We start from the raw sequence: 18,879 nt of genomic DNA on the forward strand, positions 1-18,879 counted from the left end.
CCTCCACTTTCAAAGATGAGCATGACTTAACATTGACTTTACCGGGAGAAATAATATAATAAAAAAACTTCAATATTAATGACAGTAGTACATCACAAGTTCATACGTTGTTGTTTTTTGTTGTTTCGAATTACTGCAAGTCTATTAGCTGAAAGATAAGCCTTTGTATTTAAAAATGTATTGCGAATTAGCAAATAAGTTAGTGGTGGAGGCAAAGAGAACCGAACAGTTAAACAGTAGAAACAACGCAAGAACAACGTTACCTGTACACAACGATGAATTAGTAAGAGATATCTTAAATGAGGTAACTCAACTGAAGAAGAATTTGGAGTTTTTTAAGGAACAACAAGATATTATGTCTATGGACGGTGCATCAGTAGATAGCAACGTAATGAAATGTCAATACTTTGTGAATCTATTGTGTTTAGAACGTAACAAAAGATGTCTATTGGGTTACCAGAAACTGAGAAGTGATATGTTGGACTCCATGGCCTGGGAGAATAACGGTATGGATGTTATGGGGTCTGACTTAGGTGAAGAAAATAGTAACCTTACACATCAAGAGCAAGAATATTTGAAAAAGTACTCTGAACTAATTACTGATATGAAGAGTGGTGAACTAACAGATATAGACCTTTCTGGATCTTTGACACCTCCAAGAGAGATTTTCATAGATGTGAGAGTGTTGAAGGACGCTGGTGAAATTCAAACGGAATATGGTGTTTTCAATCTAATTAAAGATTCTCAATTCTTTGTAAGACAGTCCGACGTTGAGAGACTTATTCAACAAGGTTTCCTTCAAAAGATATAGATTGCCGTCGAATATTTGTTTCTTCTACAATAATAGTTGATGCTCCTAATCCTAATGTGGACAAATCAATTTTATCATGAAATATTAAAGGATAGAATAACAACCGACTCATAACTGGCAAACCAGATAGAACTCATACTTATAACAGTTGGAAACTGACCTTCAGATGCAAAGAGCGAGATATTTGAACAGTTTCGTTATGAACTACAGATTATAATTATTTTATCTTCTTGACCGTCGCTCACTTGCAGATGAGGAGATAATAAATCATCTATATTTGTAGCACATTGTAAGACGATTTGCACCTGATGGAGTATATGAACGTACCTGATTCTTTAAAAATTGCAAAAGGATTATTTCGTCTGGTTTTTATCATTTGTAACTTCATACTGGTTAGGATCAAGATATGATTCTCCGTTATATTATTGTTATTATTTAGCGATATTAAAATGTATACGTAATGATTGTTATCGATATAGACATGTTCCTTACTAATTGTTTCATTTTCAGAGAAAGTATGAGAGAATAGATGATATATTGTGGGACCCATAAATAGATCAATATTATATACCTCATGGAAACATATATTATGAATGTTTATATTATAAAATTAAATATAAGACGAAACAAAACACGGTTTTGAAAAAATTGTTGATTAATAGAGTATATAGAAAAAATATTTAAGGAAAATATATATTTATAAAATTAATAAATCAAACAGTTTAATCGTGCTTCAAAGTTTCGGTGAAGACAGCAGCTGGCTTGGTAGCAGCCTTTTCAGCCTTCTTGGAACCTAGCTTTTCAGCAGCGAAAACCTTAGCGTATGGGTTCATTCTTAGTAGAACTTGCTTGTTCTTCAATGGGTTCTTCTTTTGAACGTGAGCACGCTTTTGAGTTGGTTGACCAGCTGGTCTAACAACAGATTGGATTTCAGCAGAGTTGATAATTCTGGTAACATCGGAGGTGGAGATGATGTTAGATGGTAGAGAGTAACCGACCTTGGAAGAGGCAACGGTTTCGGAACCCCAGACTTGGTCTAGCTTAGCGAAAGCACCTTCAGTCCAGATAACGAATCTACCTAGATGAGCACCTGGAGCCAATTGTAGTAGGTTCAAAGCGGTGACATTAGCAGTTTCAACACCTGGGACATTTCTCAAAGCCTTGACTAGACCATTGTCTTCAGCGTAGACCACTAATGGACCCTTTCTTTGAGTCCATCTTCTGGATCTGTACTTACCCTTACCGGCTCTTAGCTTCTTAGACTTTAGAACCTTTAGTAGATCAGAGGAGGCACCAACAGCCTTTAGAGCAGCGATAGCTTCCTTGGTCTTTTGAACAGATTCTAGATCCTTGGAAACAACCAATGGAATTTCTGGAATCTTTTCGACTCTGTGACCTCTAGCTAGGACAAGAGAAGCAATAGCGGTAGCAGCGATAGCGGAAGCAGTAGCGTAACGCTTTTCGTTTTGGTTAACCTTGATGTTCCATCTTCTCCAGGTCTTGGTTGGAGCAAACATACGACCACCACGACACATGTTACCGAAAGCACCTTGACCGGATCTGGAGGTACCACCACCACCAACTCTTGGAATACGGGCAACAGCACGACCAGTACCCCAGGATTCAGCAGAGGTTTGGTGACCGGCCATTTCGGAGACGGCGTAAGCTTGTCTCTTGTTCTTGTTGACAGACTTGAAAACAGAGTGAACAATATCTGGACGAATTGGAGCAGAGAAGACAGCTGGTAGAGGTAGAGCAGCAGAAGTAGCTTCACCGGTTAGGGCGTGAACAGTAACTTGTGGACGAGACATTTTACTTGTATGATGATGGGGATCTTTTAGAATTGTTTTTTAAATAATAAAATATAATATAAAAGAAATATAATATAAAAGAAATATAATAAGAAAATTAGAATTTAAACATTAAAATAATTAAATATAGTATTAATATGAAAAAAAAAACGTGAATTAAGATTTAAAAGTACTAAGTTACAGAATATGCTGTCAAGTAGTGTATTTTCGTTATGCTTATATAAAATGGTATTCTCAAGAAAAAATTTTCAATAATTAGTTTTCGGTCAACTCTATGACTGAAATTTCGCTCTTCATCGCTTCTTTCCTTTTTCTTGTCGGCCATCTCAAAATTACATTTTTATTTTTCATTGAAAAAAAACTGTTAGGGTTTCGGGCTTTTCTTTGATATTTTGAGGAATTTCTTGAAATTTGTTCTTCATTTTGAAATTTGTTTCTCGTATATTAAAGGATGTTTGGGTGTTATTTTAAGGTCGTCACAAAAAACTCCGAAATTTCTCTTTTAATTATTCTACTGCGAAGATTGATTCCAGATCGAAAGCATTCCATTAATACAAAGATGATGAGGGTCTATCTATATTTATATATGTATTTTTAGAAATGGATAGTACTTAAAAAAATTTAATGAATAAATGTCAGGGTTTTTAATAAGGTAACTGGACCTTTGAAAGATAAAATTGATGTTTCTGTATATAGGACCGACAATTTGGATTGAAGGAATTTTGATATCTCGGTTTCTATTTATTTATCTTCGTTTAAATTAGAGGTAAACTTTTCCAGTATGGTATGTTCGGCCTCAATAAGGGCTTTTACACACTCTTTTTGTTCGCTGACTATATTTGAAGCTTCCATATTGGATAAATCTTGTAGACCTTCGCGATATTGTTTTGCAAGTTTCTTAAATAGAGCATTCGTTTTGGAATTGTCTAGCGCAAGTAGAACCTCCATTTGTTCAGGCTCTTCATCGACTTTTGCAGAAAACTCCGAAAATTGATCAGACCCCATGCTGAATAAATTGCATGCAGCCAAAAGAGCAGGTGTTGGTTCGCCGTGATAATCAATTTCTAGGTCTGATAACCATGGTTTATCTTCTTCTTGCTCTTCTTCTTCTTCTTCTTCTTCTTCTTCTTCTTCTTCTTCTTCTTCTTCTTCTTCTTCTTCTTCTTCTTCTTCTTCTTCTTCTTCTTCTTCTCCCTCATCTTCTACTTCCATCTCATCGTCATTTTCATCCTCATGTCCTTCGTGATCATGATCATGGTCACAGTTTTCGTTATGCTCATGGTCATGTTCTTCAGGGAATTGCTCGTTGAACCAACTAACATATCTGTCATATCCCGTCTCTGACCACCATAGTGCACGTTCTTTCAAATCATTATCATTTCTGACTAAGTCTAGAATTCTAGATCCTAAATGTACTACATCATATGGATTCTTAGGAATTGTAAAACCGTACCTAGTCAATAGGAAGACATTAGATAATTCACCGTATGAATTGAAAATCTCATCGCCAGCAGTTAGATCTCTTGTGGTGGTCATATCAACACATTCATCCGGATCCAATTTTTTCTCTTTCTTAGCTTCTTCTTCCTTTTCATTAATTTGTTCTTGAAGATCTTTTTGAAGATCTTTTTCCAATTTAGCAATTATTGATTCATCAATATTTGTCGATCTTTCATTGGAATTTTTTTGACCTTTTTCAATCTTATCCTTATAGGATTGTTCTTTCTCTAATTCTTTTGCTTCTTCAATTTCTTCTGCTAGCATATGTTTACACATGCCAGGTTCCCCACATAGATCACACACATCAAATAAACTTATAAATTTTAAGTCAGGTGTGACAACATGATGATTGAACAAATCAGCGATGGGTACTAATGCACTTTCATGGAAGGCATCAATTTCAAATACTCTAGCAGAGATAGCATATGCAACTGCAACAAATTTATTAAATTTTGTCCTTATATCTTCGTCATCTTGAATGTCAACATCCAGGTAACCCTTCGGGATCTCGAGACCAAACTCTTCGTTCCATTTCTCAGCTAAATCAATAGCAATCTCGAACCCTCTTTGAACTTCCTCCTGAGGTGTTAGTGCATCGAATAAAGTGTCTAACGTAGTGCCACGTAACAATTCTTTATCCTGTTCATTCCAATAAGCAGGTGGCAAGTTGACTTCATCAGTCTTCTCATCCTGGATCTTGATACTCTTTAAATAAGGATACCAATGACTCTTATCCTTAAATACGCTAGTTTCGTATATGAACGCAATATTTAATGCAAGAATCCCATCAATTTCTTCATCATTTAATAAGTTTGCAATGGTACTATTAGAAGCCGAAAATATACTATTTTTTTGTAACTGCAACAATGTGGTACCCTTTGGAATGTCTTGCTTTGCAAAGACACCTTGACCACCTAAAGGTGATTGTTTCACTTCACACAAATCTTGTGCAAACTTTCCCTCTGCTTCCTGTACGAATTGGAAAATTGCATCCAGATCTGAACTCACTGTACTAGACATGATAATTTATTAGTTTGTACCCCTTTTGTTTCAGATCTGAATCTATTCCTAATTATTATTACAGTAAACTCATTTTTATCTCATCTCATCTCATCGATGTCTTATTACTATAGTCTTATTATTTACATAAAAATTTTCAGACATTTTCCATCCACGTGACCGCTGCAGCTTTTTCCATATATTACCAGCCCTAACCTTTGGCAGCCCTAAAATCTTCACATTCACAAAATATCTTTTACCCACAAAAAAAATTTTGTTAGTTTTTTGGCTCTGAAAATTTTTCAGTTTTGAGTGATCGCCGAAGCGCTGCATAGTAAACACTGTCAAATACGAAGGTTAACGTGTACACGTAACAATAAAGTAGATGGAACAACTATAGCATTGGCACTTTTTACACATTGGCCTCTCATGGAAAAGATCAACAATAGGTTTAGTCAATTGCTTATGACATGTCTTATTCAGTTTGTGGGGGTAGTGCGAACAGAGTAAGCGTAGTTTCTTAAGATTTAGATATGTTTTGAAATGTCTTACATCTTGCAGGTAAATAAAGCTTTATAATTAATATCTTGGTAATACTAACGCTTGTTTATATTCTCTTTAATAATTGTTTGAAAGTCTTGTTACATCTCTGTCAGATTCGTTGAGGCAAACATCGATAATAAAGTGAAAGAACAATTGAGTTTTCTGTGAATACAAAATAAGAACAGCATATTTCTTACGTGTTCATATATAAATCTTTGAAATAGAAGCACAATTGATTATCGTCCAGCATTGAAGTATTTGAGATTCCATATATTTTAAGGTGCTCTAGTTCGAATTAAACGAAAAGAAACGGGTAAGATGGCCAAATCATCTATTGCAAAAAGAGGAAAGGGTTCCAAGAGATCCTCTCCTAAACCAACTAATAATCTGGTTGGTTCTGTTGCTACCAATGGGGAAAAACCAAAAACTGAAAGTAGAAAGTATAATTTTATTATTAGAACCATATGGACATTTGTCATGATTAGTGGGTTTTTCATAACTTTAGCATCTGGTCACATTTGGTGTGTTGCCCTAGTATTATTATGTCAAATCACCGCATTCAAAGAATGTATTGCTTTGACAAGTATATCCAGCCGTGAAAAGAATTTACCTTTAACAAAGACTTTAAATTGGTATTTCTTGTTCACCACCCTGTATTACTTATCAGGTAAACATTTATTCACTTTTTTCCAAACTGCTGTCTTTGAAAACAAAATATTGACATGGATGGCATTGAACCATAAGTTTGTTTGCTACTGTCTATACGTTTTAGGTTTTGTCCTATTTGTTTGTAGTTTAAGAAAGGGTTTCTTAAAGTTTCAATTTGCCTCCCTATGTGCTACACATATGGCATTATTATTCATTGTGTTTCAAGGTAATTTAATTACTAAGAATATTTTAAACGGTCTATTCTGGTTCTTAGTACCATGTGGTCTAGTCATTGTCAATGACATTTTTGCTTATTTATGTGGTATTACTTTTGGTAAGACTAAGCTGATTGAAATTTCACCAAAGAAAACTTTAGAAGGTTTCATGGGAGCTTGGTTTTTCACTGCCATTTCAAGTGTCATCTTTACTAGATTATTGTCACCTTACATGTATATGACATGTCCAGTGCAAGACATTCATGCAAACTTTTTGTCTAATGTCACTTGTGAATTGAATCCGATCTTTTTACCTCAAATCTACAGAGCTCCACCTATTATTTTTGAAAAATTTGGTATTTCATCTATTACAATCAAACCAGTTTATTTCCATGCTTTGAATTTGGCTACATTTGCTTCATTGTTTGCTCCATTCGGTGGTTTCTTTGCTTCAGGTATAAAGAGAACTTTCAAAGTCAAAGATTTTGGCCATTCTATCCCAGGTCATGGTGGTATCACTGACAGAATTGATTGCCAATTCCTAATGGGCTCCTTTGCAAACCTTTATTATGAAACTTTCATCTCAGAACATAGAATTACTGTTGAAACTGTCTTGTCAACCATTTTAATGAACTTGGATGACAAAGATATCTTAGAATTGATCACTACTTTGATTGATGTTTTGTTTAAGAAAGGTGTGTTGAGCAAAAAGCAACACAAGAAAGTGGTTCAAGTCTTTGCAGAAGTTATCAAAGCTCTAAATTAAGAAGTTTTACAGTCTTCGATATTTTGTGTTTTAGCAATACTTCCTTCATATTTTACGAACGACCTACACTATTATCATGTAATTTTATATAATTTATTTTCCTTCATATACCATATCTATATTAAAGAAAACGAGAAACAAACTCTAGAAATGAGTAATGTATAATAATACAATTCCTTCCATTTTGTAGACTATTTGAATGTATTTGGAAAGCTTCGGGTTTACGCACTATTATGTGCCAATAAATGTTCCTTGCATAACATTTCAAAAATTTTCAGTCGAAAGAAATGTATCAATCAATACCAGCCGAGCTGTTTGCACCGCATGGGCTATAATGTTTGGTTATTACGTAAACAAAGATTATATACATATAATAATTAAAACGGGTTCCTAGTTCTACTATGTGTTTATCAATCTATATTTTTACAGTATTACCTTCTATCTTAAAGAACTCTGAATACCGAATAGCCAATGTACTTTGAGAGTGTGTACTAAATCCTTTGCAAAATTATACCGAATTCATTATGGTTTTCTCATTGGATGAAGAACTTAGCAACGTGACATTACATGATGATGACGTTAACTATAATAACGGGATTCCAGTAACTAAACTCGGAAGCAAAAATGAAGATCTACCATCATTTGAATTTAATGATAATTTGATGACTATGGATGAACATTTAAATACTCAAACTTCACCTGAGGAGAAAAGAACCAGAAGACGTTCATCAGTTTTGGCCAAATTTCCTGTACTTTCACCCGTTCATACTAGACGTGTATCTATATCTAATAATTCCCCGAACGTTGTCAGTCACCTAACAAGTTCCTTTAGGAACACACCTTCTGATATTGCTGTCCAAAAAGAAAATATTAATACAGGTAGTATTATTGGTGAAGCTATTGATATGAGACCAACAACCGTCAGAACGATTCAAGATTTCAAACCAATTAGAGTCTTAGGGAAAGGTGCGTATGGAAAAGTTATCTTGGTTAAAGACAAATATTCCACCAAGTTGTATGCCATGAAACAATTAAAAAAAGCTGAAATTTTAATTAATGATAATGATAAAAAAAATACCGACAAAGAAAATGATAATATTGAAGTTACTGATGAATTGACCATGAGAAGAGACCTAGATAAAAGAATAGAGAGAACTTTTGCAGAAAGAACGATTTTATCTCAATTAGAACACCCGAATATTGTAAAATTGTTCTATTCGTTCCATGATCAATCCAAATTATACCTAATCCTTCAATATATTCCAGGTGGTGAACTGTTCTACCATTTAAAAGAACATGGGACATTAGAAGAGGATACAGTCGCATTTTATGCTGCCGAGGTAAGTTGTGCATTAAAATTCTTACATGATAATGGTATTGTCTACAGAGATTTAAAGCCTGAAAACTGTCTTCTTAATCAAAGGGGTCACTTAGTTCTAACTGATTTTGGTCTAAGTAAGAAAGGTACTACAGATCCAACTAATGATTCTACATCTTCTGATTCTGATCTGGAAAAGGATGATATATATACTTTGCATTCTATTATTGGAACACCTGAATATGCTGCCCCAGAAATTTTACAAGGGTTAGCATATAATAAGAATTGTGATTGGTATTCACTTGGTTGTTTACTTTACGATATGTTGGTTGGTAAACCTCCGTACACAGGGAACAATCATAAAGTAATTCTGAATAAAATCCAAAAGGATAAACAAGGTCCAAGAATTCCATATTATCTAAGTGAAGGTATGAAGGATATGTTGAATTGGTTGTTGAAGAAGGATAAAACGAAGAGGTGGGATGTAGACAGATATTGGAGGGAGGAACCTATCGTTAAGCAGAAGGGTGCTAACAATAATAATAACAAGAAAAAGAAAGCCGGTAAGCAGCGTGTAACTAAATTTCAATCGCATTTTATATTCAGGAAGATTAATTGGAAAGAGATGGAAACTGGGTACCTTCAAAAGACAACATTAGGTCCAATTGTACCAATTATCACCGATTGGGAATTAGCTGAAAATTTTGATACTGAATTTACATCTATGTCATTCGAAGAAAATCATATGGATGATGGTATTCCAATTGCCGAGAATAAGAACCATTCTTTGACTACTCCTGATATATTTAAAGGATTTAGTTTTAAAGCGAGTGGGAGTTATCTGGAGAGGCATTTCTAATATTCGTTTTGAAACTAGGATTTTTACCTTACTCTTAGGAATAAAAATATTTTTTATGGAATCTTACATGATGAGTGATGTTCATAGACATGTATTAGCAAATGTGTCTATGTCTTATCATAATATTTTGTTTTGCATAAATGTAATGATTTACATTTCTATATGTGTGTATGTATATAAGTAGATAGATGGTGTATATATAATTTATGACTTTGTTTATAATTTTATTAAAAAAACAAAAATCCCATAAGATCTAATCTGATGAAAGAGCTTCTTTGTGTGTTGCCTCCATATGATCAGCTCTGTCTGAAATATATTTACACATTTTTGCATATTCTTCTTCATCATCGTCCAAAGCATGGTTTAAATATGGGAAATAAATTCTGTTTGAACAAACGAATTCTTTTAGGGTGCCCCAAACACACAGTTCCAGATCGAAATTGTTTATTCTCTTTAAATTGTTATAAGATCTGAAATGATCCCCATTATACATAAAATCCTTTGATTTATAAAGAGACACAGGGTCGAATTTTGGATAATTTGCATGAATAAACATAACATCCACTTCTTTTGTTGACTTACTTTCAAAATAATGAGAATAAAATGTATCTAAAGTGAATGAACTGACTTGTTCTTCTGTAAATGGACCAAATTTCTTATCCTTATAATCTTCAACTGCTTTTTCATATCTAGCATTATCCTGGATGAAATTATGTTGTAATATACCAACACCACGATAATCATTATTATCTTCTTTCTTAAAATAACCGTCTACTCCTGGACCTGTTCTAATTTGATAGAAAGGTAATTCCAGATAATGAGCCGCAGCAATAAATGTTTCTTTGTCACCTTCTCCTGCAGCTCTTTGTGAGAAGATAGAATAATACCAATTTGGACCATTAAAATTATAATATAACGATAGAACGATTGTCTTTAAATGTTTATTTTTATTGATTAATAATTGGCCTGACTCTGTGGACATATCAGGTAAAGTACCTTCGAAATCATGAAATGGGATATTATCAAGATCGTTTTCTCTATTATTATATATCTCTGTGGGACTTACATCATCGATCGAATTTCTAACACGGTTAGATGGATTATAATTTATCCCAGCAATATCATAATATTTTGGAGTTGTTGTACGTCTCCAAAAATCTGGCCATAACACTAACCCATTATCTTTGAAAACTTTTGATTCAAAAATATCATCCAAGTTAGTAATAGCGAAATTATCGGCATCTAATAATAAAACATTAGCAAATGAAGAAGTTACGATAGCCAACGATTTATATTGATACCCTTGGAATTGATTTTGTTCGATGGTCTCTTCTGATAAAATATCCGAAAGATAGATACATTTAGCATTATATTGCGGTAAAAGATCATTACAAAATTTTCTATCATAAGACTCACCATTTGGAATGAATACTTCGATTGGTAAAGTTGTATTAAATTCTCTCAAAGTCTTAATAGACAAAAATGCCAACAAAGTATATTTATCACCTCCAACAATAACGATACCGTCATTCTTATAATAAGAATTAATTGAATTATCTTCACTTAATTCTTTGGCTGTAGTTAATTCTTGAAGATCCATACCAGTTAAAGCCAAGACAAATTCTGCATGTTTATCTCTTAAATGGGCTAATTCATCATCTGATATTTCTAAACAATCACCTAAATTGTCTTTTGTTAATTTATACCAATCTTTATAATTATCAGGTCTTGTACCAATATCACCATTCAATAAACAACTCTCTTTATAAGTCTTTGAATTTTTTAACGTTGGAGAATAATTTATTATAGTTTTAAACATATGATGAAAGAACTCTGAAACAGACTTTATTTGTTCATTTTCAGTAGGATTTTCTTGATCTGCAAACATATCATGTTCAAATTCATCATCATTTCCCTTTTCAATATTTTCAAAATCCAATTCTATATCTTCTAGGGCTTCATCGTCGGACTTATTATTTTCCTTATCTGGTAAGATATAAGTATCCACATATTCTTGTACACTAGTTCTATAATATGCTACAGCATCATTTGCAGTTTCACTATAGTTAGTACTTACTATAATAATAGATATTATTAATAGTAAAACCAAAGCTAGTTTCACGAATTTAATCACTCTTCTAGAGATACTCAACATGGTCACTGAGTATGGAGATTGTAATAATAATCTGCCTTAGTGTGATTCAAAGGTGAAGTTAATATATATATTAAGAAACAAATAAATCATTGTATTATGTGTAAACGTGTATTGGCAGTATTACGCCAAAATATTTCAGATTACATAAAAAGAGGCACTGTATAATATTTTCTTACTTAATTTTTCACTTTCCGCAAATAGAAATTATGAAATTGCTGCTGTTTCGCTCTCGGTCTGTCTGTCTCCACGGCAGTAGCAACATTCAGTATCGCGCAGCAGTCATTTGAACCTCTATTGATGTGGTGTGTGGGTGGATGGCTAATTTCATTCACATCGCAAAAGCACGTCATGTCTTAACGTATATACTGTAACACAGTTGTAGAGCAGACATTGTTAAGCTACAAAGGTTGTATTTGGGTGTTGTGATTGCATGGACATGTATGGTTTGTATCATATCTGGTATATTAAATGAAGCTCTTGCGAGTATATGATGAAAACAATATTATTTCATGTTGCAGGAACAGGCACCATACCTGACTCAATTTGTTTTTGTCGGTATCATCATCACTTTAAGCTATAAAATGTGAATACACATCCCATCCCTTGATGTATAGATATATACTGGTAGACTCAATACATTCTCTTGTTCAACCAATCCCACACCCTTGTGAAGAGTTCATCTCCTCTCACTGCTTGAAAAATATTTTGTTTGTTTGTTTTTTGCCATTGGATACGTAGCTGCGGCGCATGGCACGAAAATTAAAGATATATTCATCGAAGTGAATCGGGACAGGAATCGATGAACTGATTGATATATAAAGCAACAAGGGTTGGTAGGTAGGGACTTTGTTTTGTACCAACAAAACGAAGACTGAATAAAACAATCCGTATAATTAAATTCAGTTATTCAACTTGGGTACTTACTGCGAAATAGTTCATCCCTTCTATCCCATATCATAACTACCATGTCTGACTACTATAACAATAACGATAACAAGGCTCAAGTATGTTACTGCTTATAAAATATGATCTTCTCACCACTAGGTATGTTTAAATTTTGTTCACAAGATTTAGATATACAGTATTACTGAATAGTTGGAACATGACTAATATGATTACTAGTGAGATGCATATATATATATATTTTTTTTCACTTTGTTTGCTAATTTACTAACAACTTTATTTGAATGGAAATAAAGAAATAGAGTTGAAGAGGAGTATCTTTGATTGATTTTTTTAAATTTTTTTACTTCACTCAATTAATAATTTCACTCCCTTTTCGTATTTCCTTACTTGTTAAGTGATGTAGTATAGCCGTCCTGCTGCTCCACCTCCAGGTCATCCTGCCGCAAGAGATTATAATAATGACCAAAAACAAGATTATTATGATAATAACAATAGCAATAATAATAATAACAATAATCAACAGCAGCAACAAGGACAAGGTCAACAACAGTATTATCAGCAGCAACAGCAACCGCAATACTATCCTCCCCAACAACAACAACAACAACAACAACAACAATCGCAACAGCCGGTCTATGTTCAACAGAAACCTCCAAGTAATGGTAACCAGGATTGTCTAGCTGGGTGTTTGGCTGGTCTATGTGTATGCTGTGCATTGGATATGCTGGTTTGAGCTGCCCTCTCGATATGTTCATACATATGTTGTATAATTTTTACACTCTTCACTATTATTAATCATTTATATTTTATGATTTATATTTAAAAAAATATTGACATAATTCATTTTGTTTGTAAATAGATATATATATATATATATATATATCAACATTTACAAATACATCTCTCTCATCTTACCTCTAGCCCTTATGAATCCTCCGCAATCCTTTGCTGGACAATTCCTTGGACCATAATTATCGGGATGCGATGAACCTTTCAACGCAGCAAGTTTTTTCTTGGAAAGTTTACTTTTACTCTTAGCATTCTCAATCCTTACATAACAACGACCACAATAAGTATGACCACATCCAGCCACATATGTTCTTCTTGATAAATCACGATCTAATTGGGTAGGCTTCAAAAGACTTTGGTAAGGACACGAATATCCATACTCTTCAACTAAATATTCAAAGGATACGCCTTGATCCTCCGCAAATAATCCTTGGAAAGAATCAGGAATACCAACACCAAGTTCAATCCCACATAACGTACATGAGGGAACATCCATCTCGGTATCTAATGTCATATCATCATCTACAACAACACTCTCCACATTACCTTTCTTGACTATAGTCATTTTCATTTTAGGTGTACTATCAAAATTCGAACTATACCCCTCGGGCAATTTACTAGCTGTATCCTTAAATTTATTTTCTGTTTGTTTGGTCTTTTGCATAAACGTCTTCACACGTGAATCTCTTTCTCTTTCTTCTCGAGCTTGAATCATATTGATAATGTTTTGTGTACGTTCTTGTTCTCGTCTCTCTGCATCAGGTCCAAATCCAAAACGTGAATCTTGTTCTTCTTCATCATCGTCAGTAGTGTAAAACCCATGCGCCCTTAACATTTCGTCTTGTTCTCGTCTCCATATAGCATAACCATCATAATCATCATCATTATCGGATGTAGTACCATCACTACGGAAACGATTCCATTGTTGACGTCTACCATTTAAAACTCCACGACTATTCCGTGATCTTCCTCCTCTTCTGGAGCCACCATTTGGATGTCTTTCACGGTTCCTTCGAGCCTCTTCTGTTGCAGCTTGTACTCTACTTGTGGCCCAGTTCTCCATGACGTGACTTCTATATTCGGTGTAAAGATTTGTTAATGTGCTACCACATTCTTCTAATGTTACAGGTGCTACTCTCTGTAAAATTGATCTAAATTCATGCAATGATTGTGCATGATCAAACGCACTTCTTACGTCAGGTGGGTATGTTTGAATATCATGTCTTATTTGATCCAATAATGGATTACCACTAGAAACCCCTTCTACACTACTATTCGTTCCGTTTTGTAATCGTTCTCTTCTTCTACGTTCGATTTCTCTCATCGTAGCAATCTGTCTTCTTCTTACGGCCATAACACCTGCCGGTAATCTTGTACGGACCTCTCTTTCATTGGCATCTTCGTTGTTACTATTGTTATAATTATCATCCGAATCCTCAGGTTCAAATAAGTTTCTTATCATGTTCCCTACTCTTCTCCCACTTCTTCTTAATAATCTATGACGAGACTCTGGTAACTGTACTGCCCATTCGAAAGAGCTCCTCATTGGTGCATCTCTATTTGTAGCATCAATTCTTAATTGCTCACCACCCGGCAAATTCAGTAATACGGTGGGACGTGTGGTCCTTTCCTCTACTATAGCAATACCATCGTCATCACCATTACCACCTTCATCATTATCATTGTTGTTGTCATTATTTGGATTATTATTTGTCGAACTAGCATGATCAACGATCATAACTGGCCGCTGTATTGATCTGGCTGGAGTAACTACAGTTTGTTCTTCATTATCCAAATCGATATATTCACTTTCAGGATAGATAGGACCATCATCATAATGTGGCCTATCAATTGCAGATATTATTTCCAAGTCATCATTATGATTATTAGTACGGGTATTATTATGACTATCCTCATCATTATCAAGATTTATTCCAAAATCTTCTTGGTCCTCGATAGCACGGTTACTACCATTTGTATTAACAAATCTATTCATCATATCACGCGGTCTTCCTATCCTTCCATCGGGTATCAGTCTTTCCAATCTATTTTCATTTCTAATACGAGTATCTTCCTCGTCATCACTATCTATCGTTATCACACCATCATCACTATGGTGAATTCCTTCTGAAGATGATGGTTGCACTTGTGAATGTGGTTGTTGTAGACCTCTATAGTTTAATAATACGGGTGGCACCCTTGAATCCTCCATCCTCGATCTCGTCATCGCTTCTATATCATGGTTTGATTCACTGTCTGATCCGTCATCTCCTGAGCCCCACATTATTCTTATTATCACTCTTGTTCCTATTAGTTTGTCTTACAATGAAATATTTTGTTTATTTTTATCTGTTTATTTATAAAATCTCTTTTGCAAATATATACGTCTGTGCATGTATATATATATATATAAGTCAGTATCGTGCGAATGTATACTACTTCCTATAGCTATGCAAAAAGATAATCAAATTATCCAGTGGTGTAATTTTTTTTTAAAAATAAATGTTAGTTTAACAATATGGACTACTTGATTTAAATTTATTTTCTTTTTACCTTTCCCACCCAACTATTCTTAATATCAATCATTAACTAATTTAGGTATTATTATTGTTATGGATTCCAAACGTTTGTTTGGGGTTTTGTCTCCGTTACGTGTGGAAATTTCTTATAGCGAGAAAAGTTTTGAAAACTTTGAAGAATTTTGTTCTGAGTTATTATTATTATAAGAATTTGTTTCTATTAATAATAGTTTATTAGACACTTGACTATAACAAGTTTTTAGGAAGTCTAGTTTGTTGCAACAAGTAACATTTTTTCGTAATCGTAGGATTCTCGATTTGTCACACAACAAAGTTTAACTAGAAATAATGGGTATTATGTTAAATAAGAGAAACATCAGAGTGCTGAGCATCACAGCTCTGATGCTACTGTTAGTGTTCTTTGTCGTGCAGAATGCTGACAGTATGAGTCTAGCTAGTGATAATGTGCAACGGACACAAGTGGCTACTGGTTCTCAACAACAAGATCCACATAGTAACTTGGTTCAACAAGCTGTTGTGGAAGGTGGTAAGCCAGGGTCTAATACAGAAGCTACTAAAGAGATCGATAGAATCAAAGAGAAAGTCGGCATTCATGATGAAGAAAAGAACGGGAATAGTGCTGTAGGCGTTGCTGCTGGTGCTGCAAGTGCAGTAAGTACTTCAAGTAATGCCCACGTTAATGGAGGTAACGTTCCAGTTGATGATTCATTAACTGCTGCTCAAAATAGTAAAACTGGGAAGGATTCAGAAGTGAAATCTTTTGATGCTAAAGCTGAATATTCAGAAATGTTAAGACTTTCTCCTGTGATCATTTTCAGTAAAACATATTGTCCTTACTCTAAAAGATTAAAGAGTCTGTTGGAACAAGAATATGAATTTACTCCTGGATATAATGTGATTGAATTAGATATACATAGTCATGGAACAGAGTTACAAGAATATATCAAGGAAAAAACGGATCGTGGGACAGTACCAAATATGATAGTTAATGGCATCTCCAGAGGTGGTTCCGACGATATCATAGCACTACACAAGAATGGTGAGTTACTTTCCTCTTTGAGGGAATGGTCCGGAGGTAGTTTCGAAGTTAAACAAACGGATAAACCATCTAATAATTAATTAATTACCAAATAGCATTTTTATTTTCTTCTGTCTTCTGTTATATAGAAAATCATTACGTATAACCACTTATATCCATTCATACTAACACATATTTAAAATATATTGTTCTTTCTAATTTATTTATGTTTTTCCAATTTTGATTTTAATGAGTTACTTCATAGTTTGTGTTTTTATTTTTATTCGTTTTTTAATTTTTTCTTAAAGGTTATTTACAAAAAAAGATGATTAGAAATATTGAAAGTTTTACCACAATAATAATCTAATGAATAATCGACTGCCAGAATTTAAACTCTTTAGGTTATTTTATATTATAGTGTCATGAAGGTATCAGTTAAAGAGGTATATCCGGTGTTTGCATGGTCATGGGATACTGATACCGGATCGAAGGCATTCTTTCATAACGATCCACAACATAATGAAAGGCCAGATTTTAATAATGAAACATATACATTCCTAAAAAATTATAGAAATGACGAAGATGATGTCTGTGGTATTTGTCGTGTAAGTTACAATGGTGTCTGTCCAAATTGTAAATTGCCTGGGAGGTCATGTCCTTTAGTGGTTGGACAATGTAATCATAACTTCCACGTTCATTGCATATATAGATGGTTAGATACAGTGAATTCGAAGGGTTTATGCCCGATGTGTAGACAAGAATTCACTTTGAAGGAAGATGTCATAATTAACACCAAGCATTGGGAACACTTTATGACCCTTTTAAGTAAGAATCGGGAAAGAAGATTGCTAATGGAACGTGAAGAACAAGATTTAAACAATGAAATTATGAGGGAAGAAGATGCAGGTGAACAAGACGGGACTGAAGGACAACAGGAATTAGAAGAAGAAGATGACATGCAATATGATGACGATGATGATCAGGAAATATGAACATATGGGGCATTAGTGGTTCGTGAACAAGAGGATTATTCAAAATTATCGATTGGTATATTTTCCTAGCTTTTGTAGGGTCGTTGTGCATTGTTCAGTAATATAAATAGAATCAAGTACTGTCCTGTAAATGGAATTTATTGCGATAAAATTTTATACAATGACATATTGTGTAAAAAATTCTTTTTTTTCTACTTCGAAAATTATCGAAAACTATAATGGTAAGATTTCAATGTGTTTATTTTTCGAGTCTACGATTATCGAAATATATTGTGGCTGTTCTCACATAAATTATCAATGGACAGGAATGGTTAGTGATTAATTGCACTGTTTTTTGCATCATAATATGAATCAAGACAGATTTCAATTGTATCCATCTTTCTGTATATACATTTATAGTTCAAAGAATTTGCTTATAATAATATTGGAACTATAACATCGATTTAAAATAATATTTGTTTTTTTTTATCTTTAGAACATGTCCTATAGGGCAATGGAAAGTTACTTGAAGTCAACAAAACAACAAAAGTGATAATAATATCAAAAAAAAGTTTCTTAAGAATCATCTCTATTTTTAATAAATAGTGATAAGCTACTAGATAAATGATATTTTTCACTGGTTTACGTACTTTTTATATAATTTAAGAACTAGTTTTACCAAGAAATCCCACTTTCATATGACATATACGGATTGAATTGTAAAATATAGCGGCAGCACTAAAAAGGCTAACATTAGCTTAACCTATCTGAAGGAGAAGGTAGCTAATATAAGTAGAATTTAGAGTGTGCTGCACTACCGTATATATAATAACACATGATATATACTGCATAATGTGGTATTCGTTCCCTCTACATTGGGTTTATTGGAGCTACATTGTCCAATATTACTATGAACAAAAAAAATGAGAAGTTTAACAACAGCACCTCTGTTTAACATGAATCTCATTACTGCCTAGGGTGATCTATTTCAAAACAACACAGAGTATATACTATACAATTATAAAAAATA

The 18,879-nt window shown here is 33.7% G+C and overlaps 9 protein-coding genes across 9 annotated transcripts; 5 read left to right on the forward strand and 4 right to left on the reverse strand.

The window, feature by feature from the left end:
* Window positions 1-175: 175 nt before the first annotated feature.
* PSF1 (DNA replication protein PSF1) lies at window positions 176-811 on the forward strand (the record flags this gene model as incomplete). Its single annotated transcript, XM_041549251.1, has 1 exon — window positions 176-811. One exon carries the CDS (start codon window positions 176-178, stop codon window positions 809-811), a length of 636 nt encoding a protein of 211 aa, XP_041405185.1.
* Window positions 812-1,533: 722 nt separating this feature from the next.
* On the reverse strand, window positions 1,534-2,622 carry KABA2_02S12848 (60S ribosomal protein uL4; the record flags this gene model as incomplete). The annotated part of the gene is made up of 1 exon (XM_041549252.1): window positions 1,534-2,622. One exon carries the CDS (start codon window positions 2,620-2,622, stop codon window positions 1,534-1,536), a length of 1,089 nt encoding a protein of 362 aa, XP_041405186.1.
* Window positions 2,623-3,363: 741 nt separating this feature from the next.
* RKM3 (protein-lysine N-methyltransferase) lies at window positions 3,364-5,142 on the reverse strand (the record flags this gene model as incomplete). The annotated part of the gene is made up of 1 exon (XM_041549253.1): window positions 3,364-5,142. One exon carries the CDS (start codon window positions 5,140-5,142, stop codon window positions 3,364-3,366), a length of 1,779 nt encoding a protein of 592 aa, XP_041405187.1.
* An 840-nt stretch (window positions 5,143-5,982) lies between these two features.
* Window positions 5,983-7,293, forward strand: CDS1 (phosphatidate cytidylyltransferase; the record flags this gene model as incomplete). The annotated part of the gene is made up of 1 exon (XM_041549254.1): window positions 5,983-7,293. The coding sequence occupies one exon, from the start codon at window positions 5,983-5,985 to the stop codon at window positions 7,291-7,293; it is 1,311 nt and encodes a 436-aa protein (XP_041405188.1).
* Window positions 7,294-7,817: 524 nt separating this feature from the next.
* Window positions 7,818-9,470, forward strand: YPK3 (putative protein kinase YPK3; the record flags this gene model as incomplete). The annotated part of the gene is made up of 1 exon (XM_041549255.1): window positions 7,818-9,470. One exon carries the CDS (start codon window positions 7,818-7,820, stop codon window positions 9,468-9,470), a length of 1,653 nt encoding a protein of 550 aa, XP_041405189.1.
* A 253-nt stretch (window positions 9,471-9,723) lies between these two features.
* On the reverse strand, window positions 9,724-11,625 carry KABA2_02S12936 (alpha-mannosyltransferase; the record flags this gene model as incomplete). The annotated part of the gene is made up of 1 exon (XM_041549256.1): window positions 9,724-11,625. One exon carries the CDS (start codon window positions 11,623-11,625, stop codon window positions 9,724-9,726), a length of 1,902 nt encoding a protein of 633 aa, XP_041405190.1.
* Window positions 11,626-13,420: 1,795 nt separating this feature from the next.
* SLX5 (SUMO-targeted ubiquitin ligase complex subunit SLX5) lies at window positions 13,421-15,604 on the reverse strand (the record flags this gene model as incomplete). Its single annotated transcript, XM_041549257.1, has 1 exon — window positions 13,421-15,604. The coding sequence occupies one exon, from the start codon at window positions 15,602-15,604 to the stop codon at window positions 13,421-13,423; it is 2,184 nt and encodes a 727-aa protein (XP_041405191.1).
* Window positions 15,605-16,187: 583 nt separating this feature from the next.
* Window positions 16,188-16,979, forward strand: GRX6 (glutathione-disulfide reductase GRX6; the record flags this gene model as incomplete). The annotated part of the gene is made up of 1 exon (XM_041549258.1): window positions 16,188-16,979. The coding sequence occupies one exon, from the start codon at window positions 16,188-16,190 to the stop codon at window positions 16,977-16,979; it is 792 nt and encodes a 263-aa protein (XP_041405192.1).
* A 321-nt stretch (window positions 16,980-17,300) lies between these two features.
* APC11 (anaphase promoting complex subunit 11) lies at window positions 17,301-17,870 on the forward strand (the record flags this gene model as incomplete). Its single annotated transcript, XM_041549259.1, has 1 exon — window positions 17,301-17,870. One exon carries the CDS (start codon window positions 17,301-17,303, stop codon window positions 17,868-17,870), a length of 570 nt encoding a protein of 189 aa, XP_041405193.1.
* Between the last annotated feature and the right edge of the window lie 1,009 nt (window positions 17,871-18,879).

This window comes from Maudiozyma barnettii (genome assembly GCF_903064755.1).
Source record: "Maudiozyma barnettii strain CLIB 1767 genome assembly, contig: KABA2_02, whole genome shotgun sequence".
In the NCBI taxonomy this organism is placed as follows: Eukaryota; Fungi; Ascomycota; class Saccharomycetes; order Saccharomycetales; family Saccharomycetaceae; genus Maudiozyma; species Maudiozyma barnettii.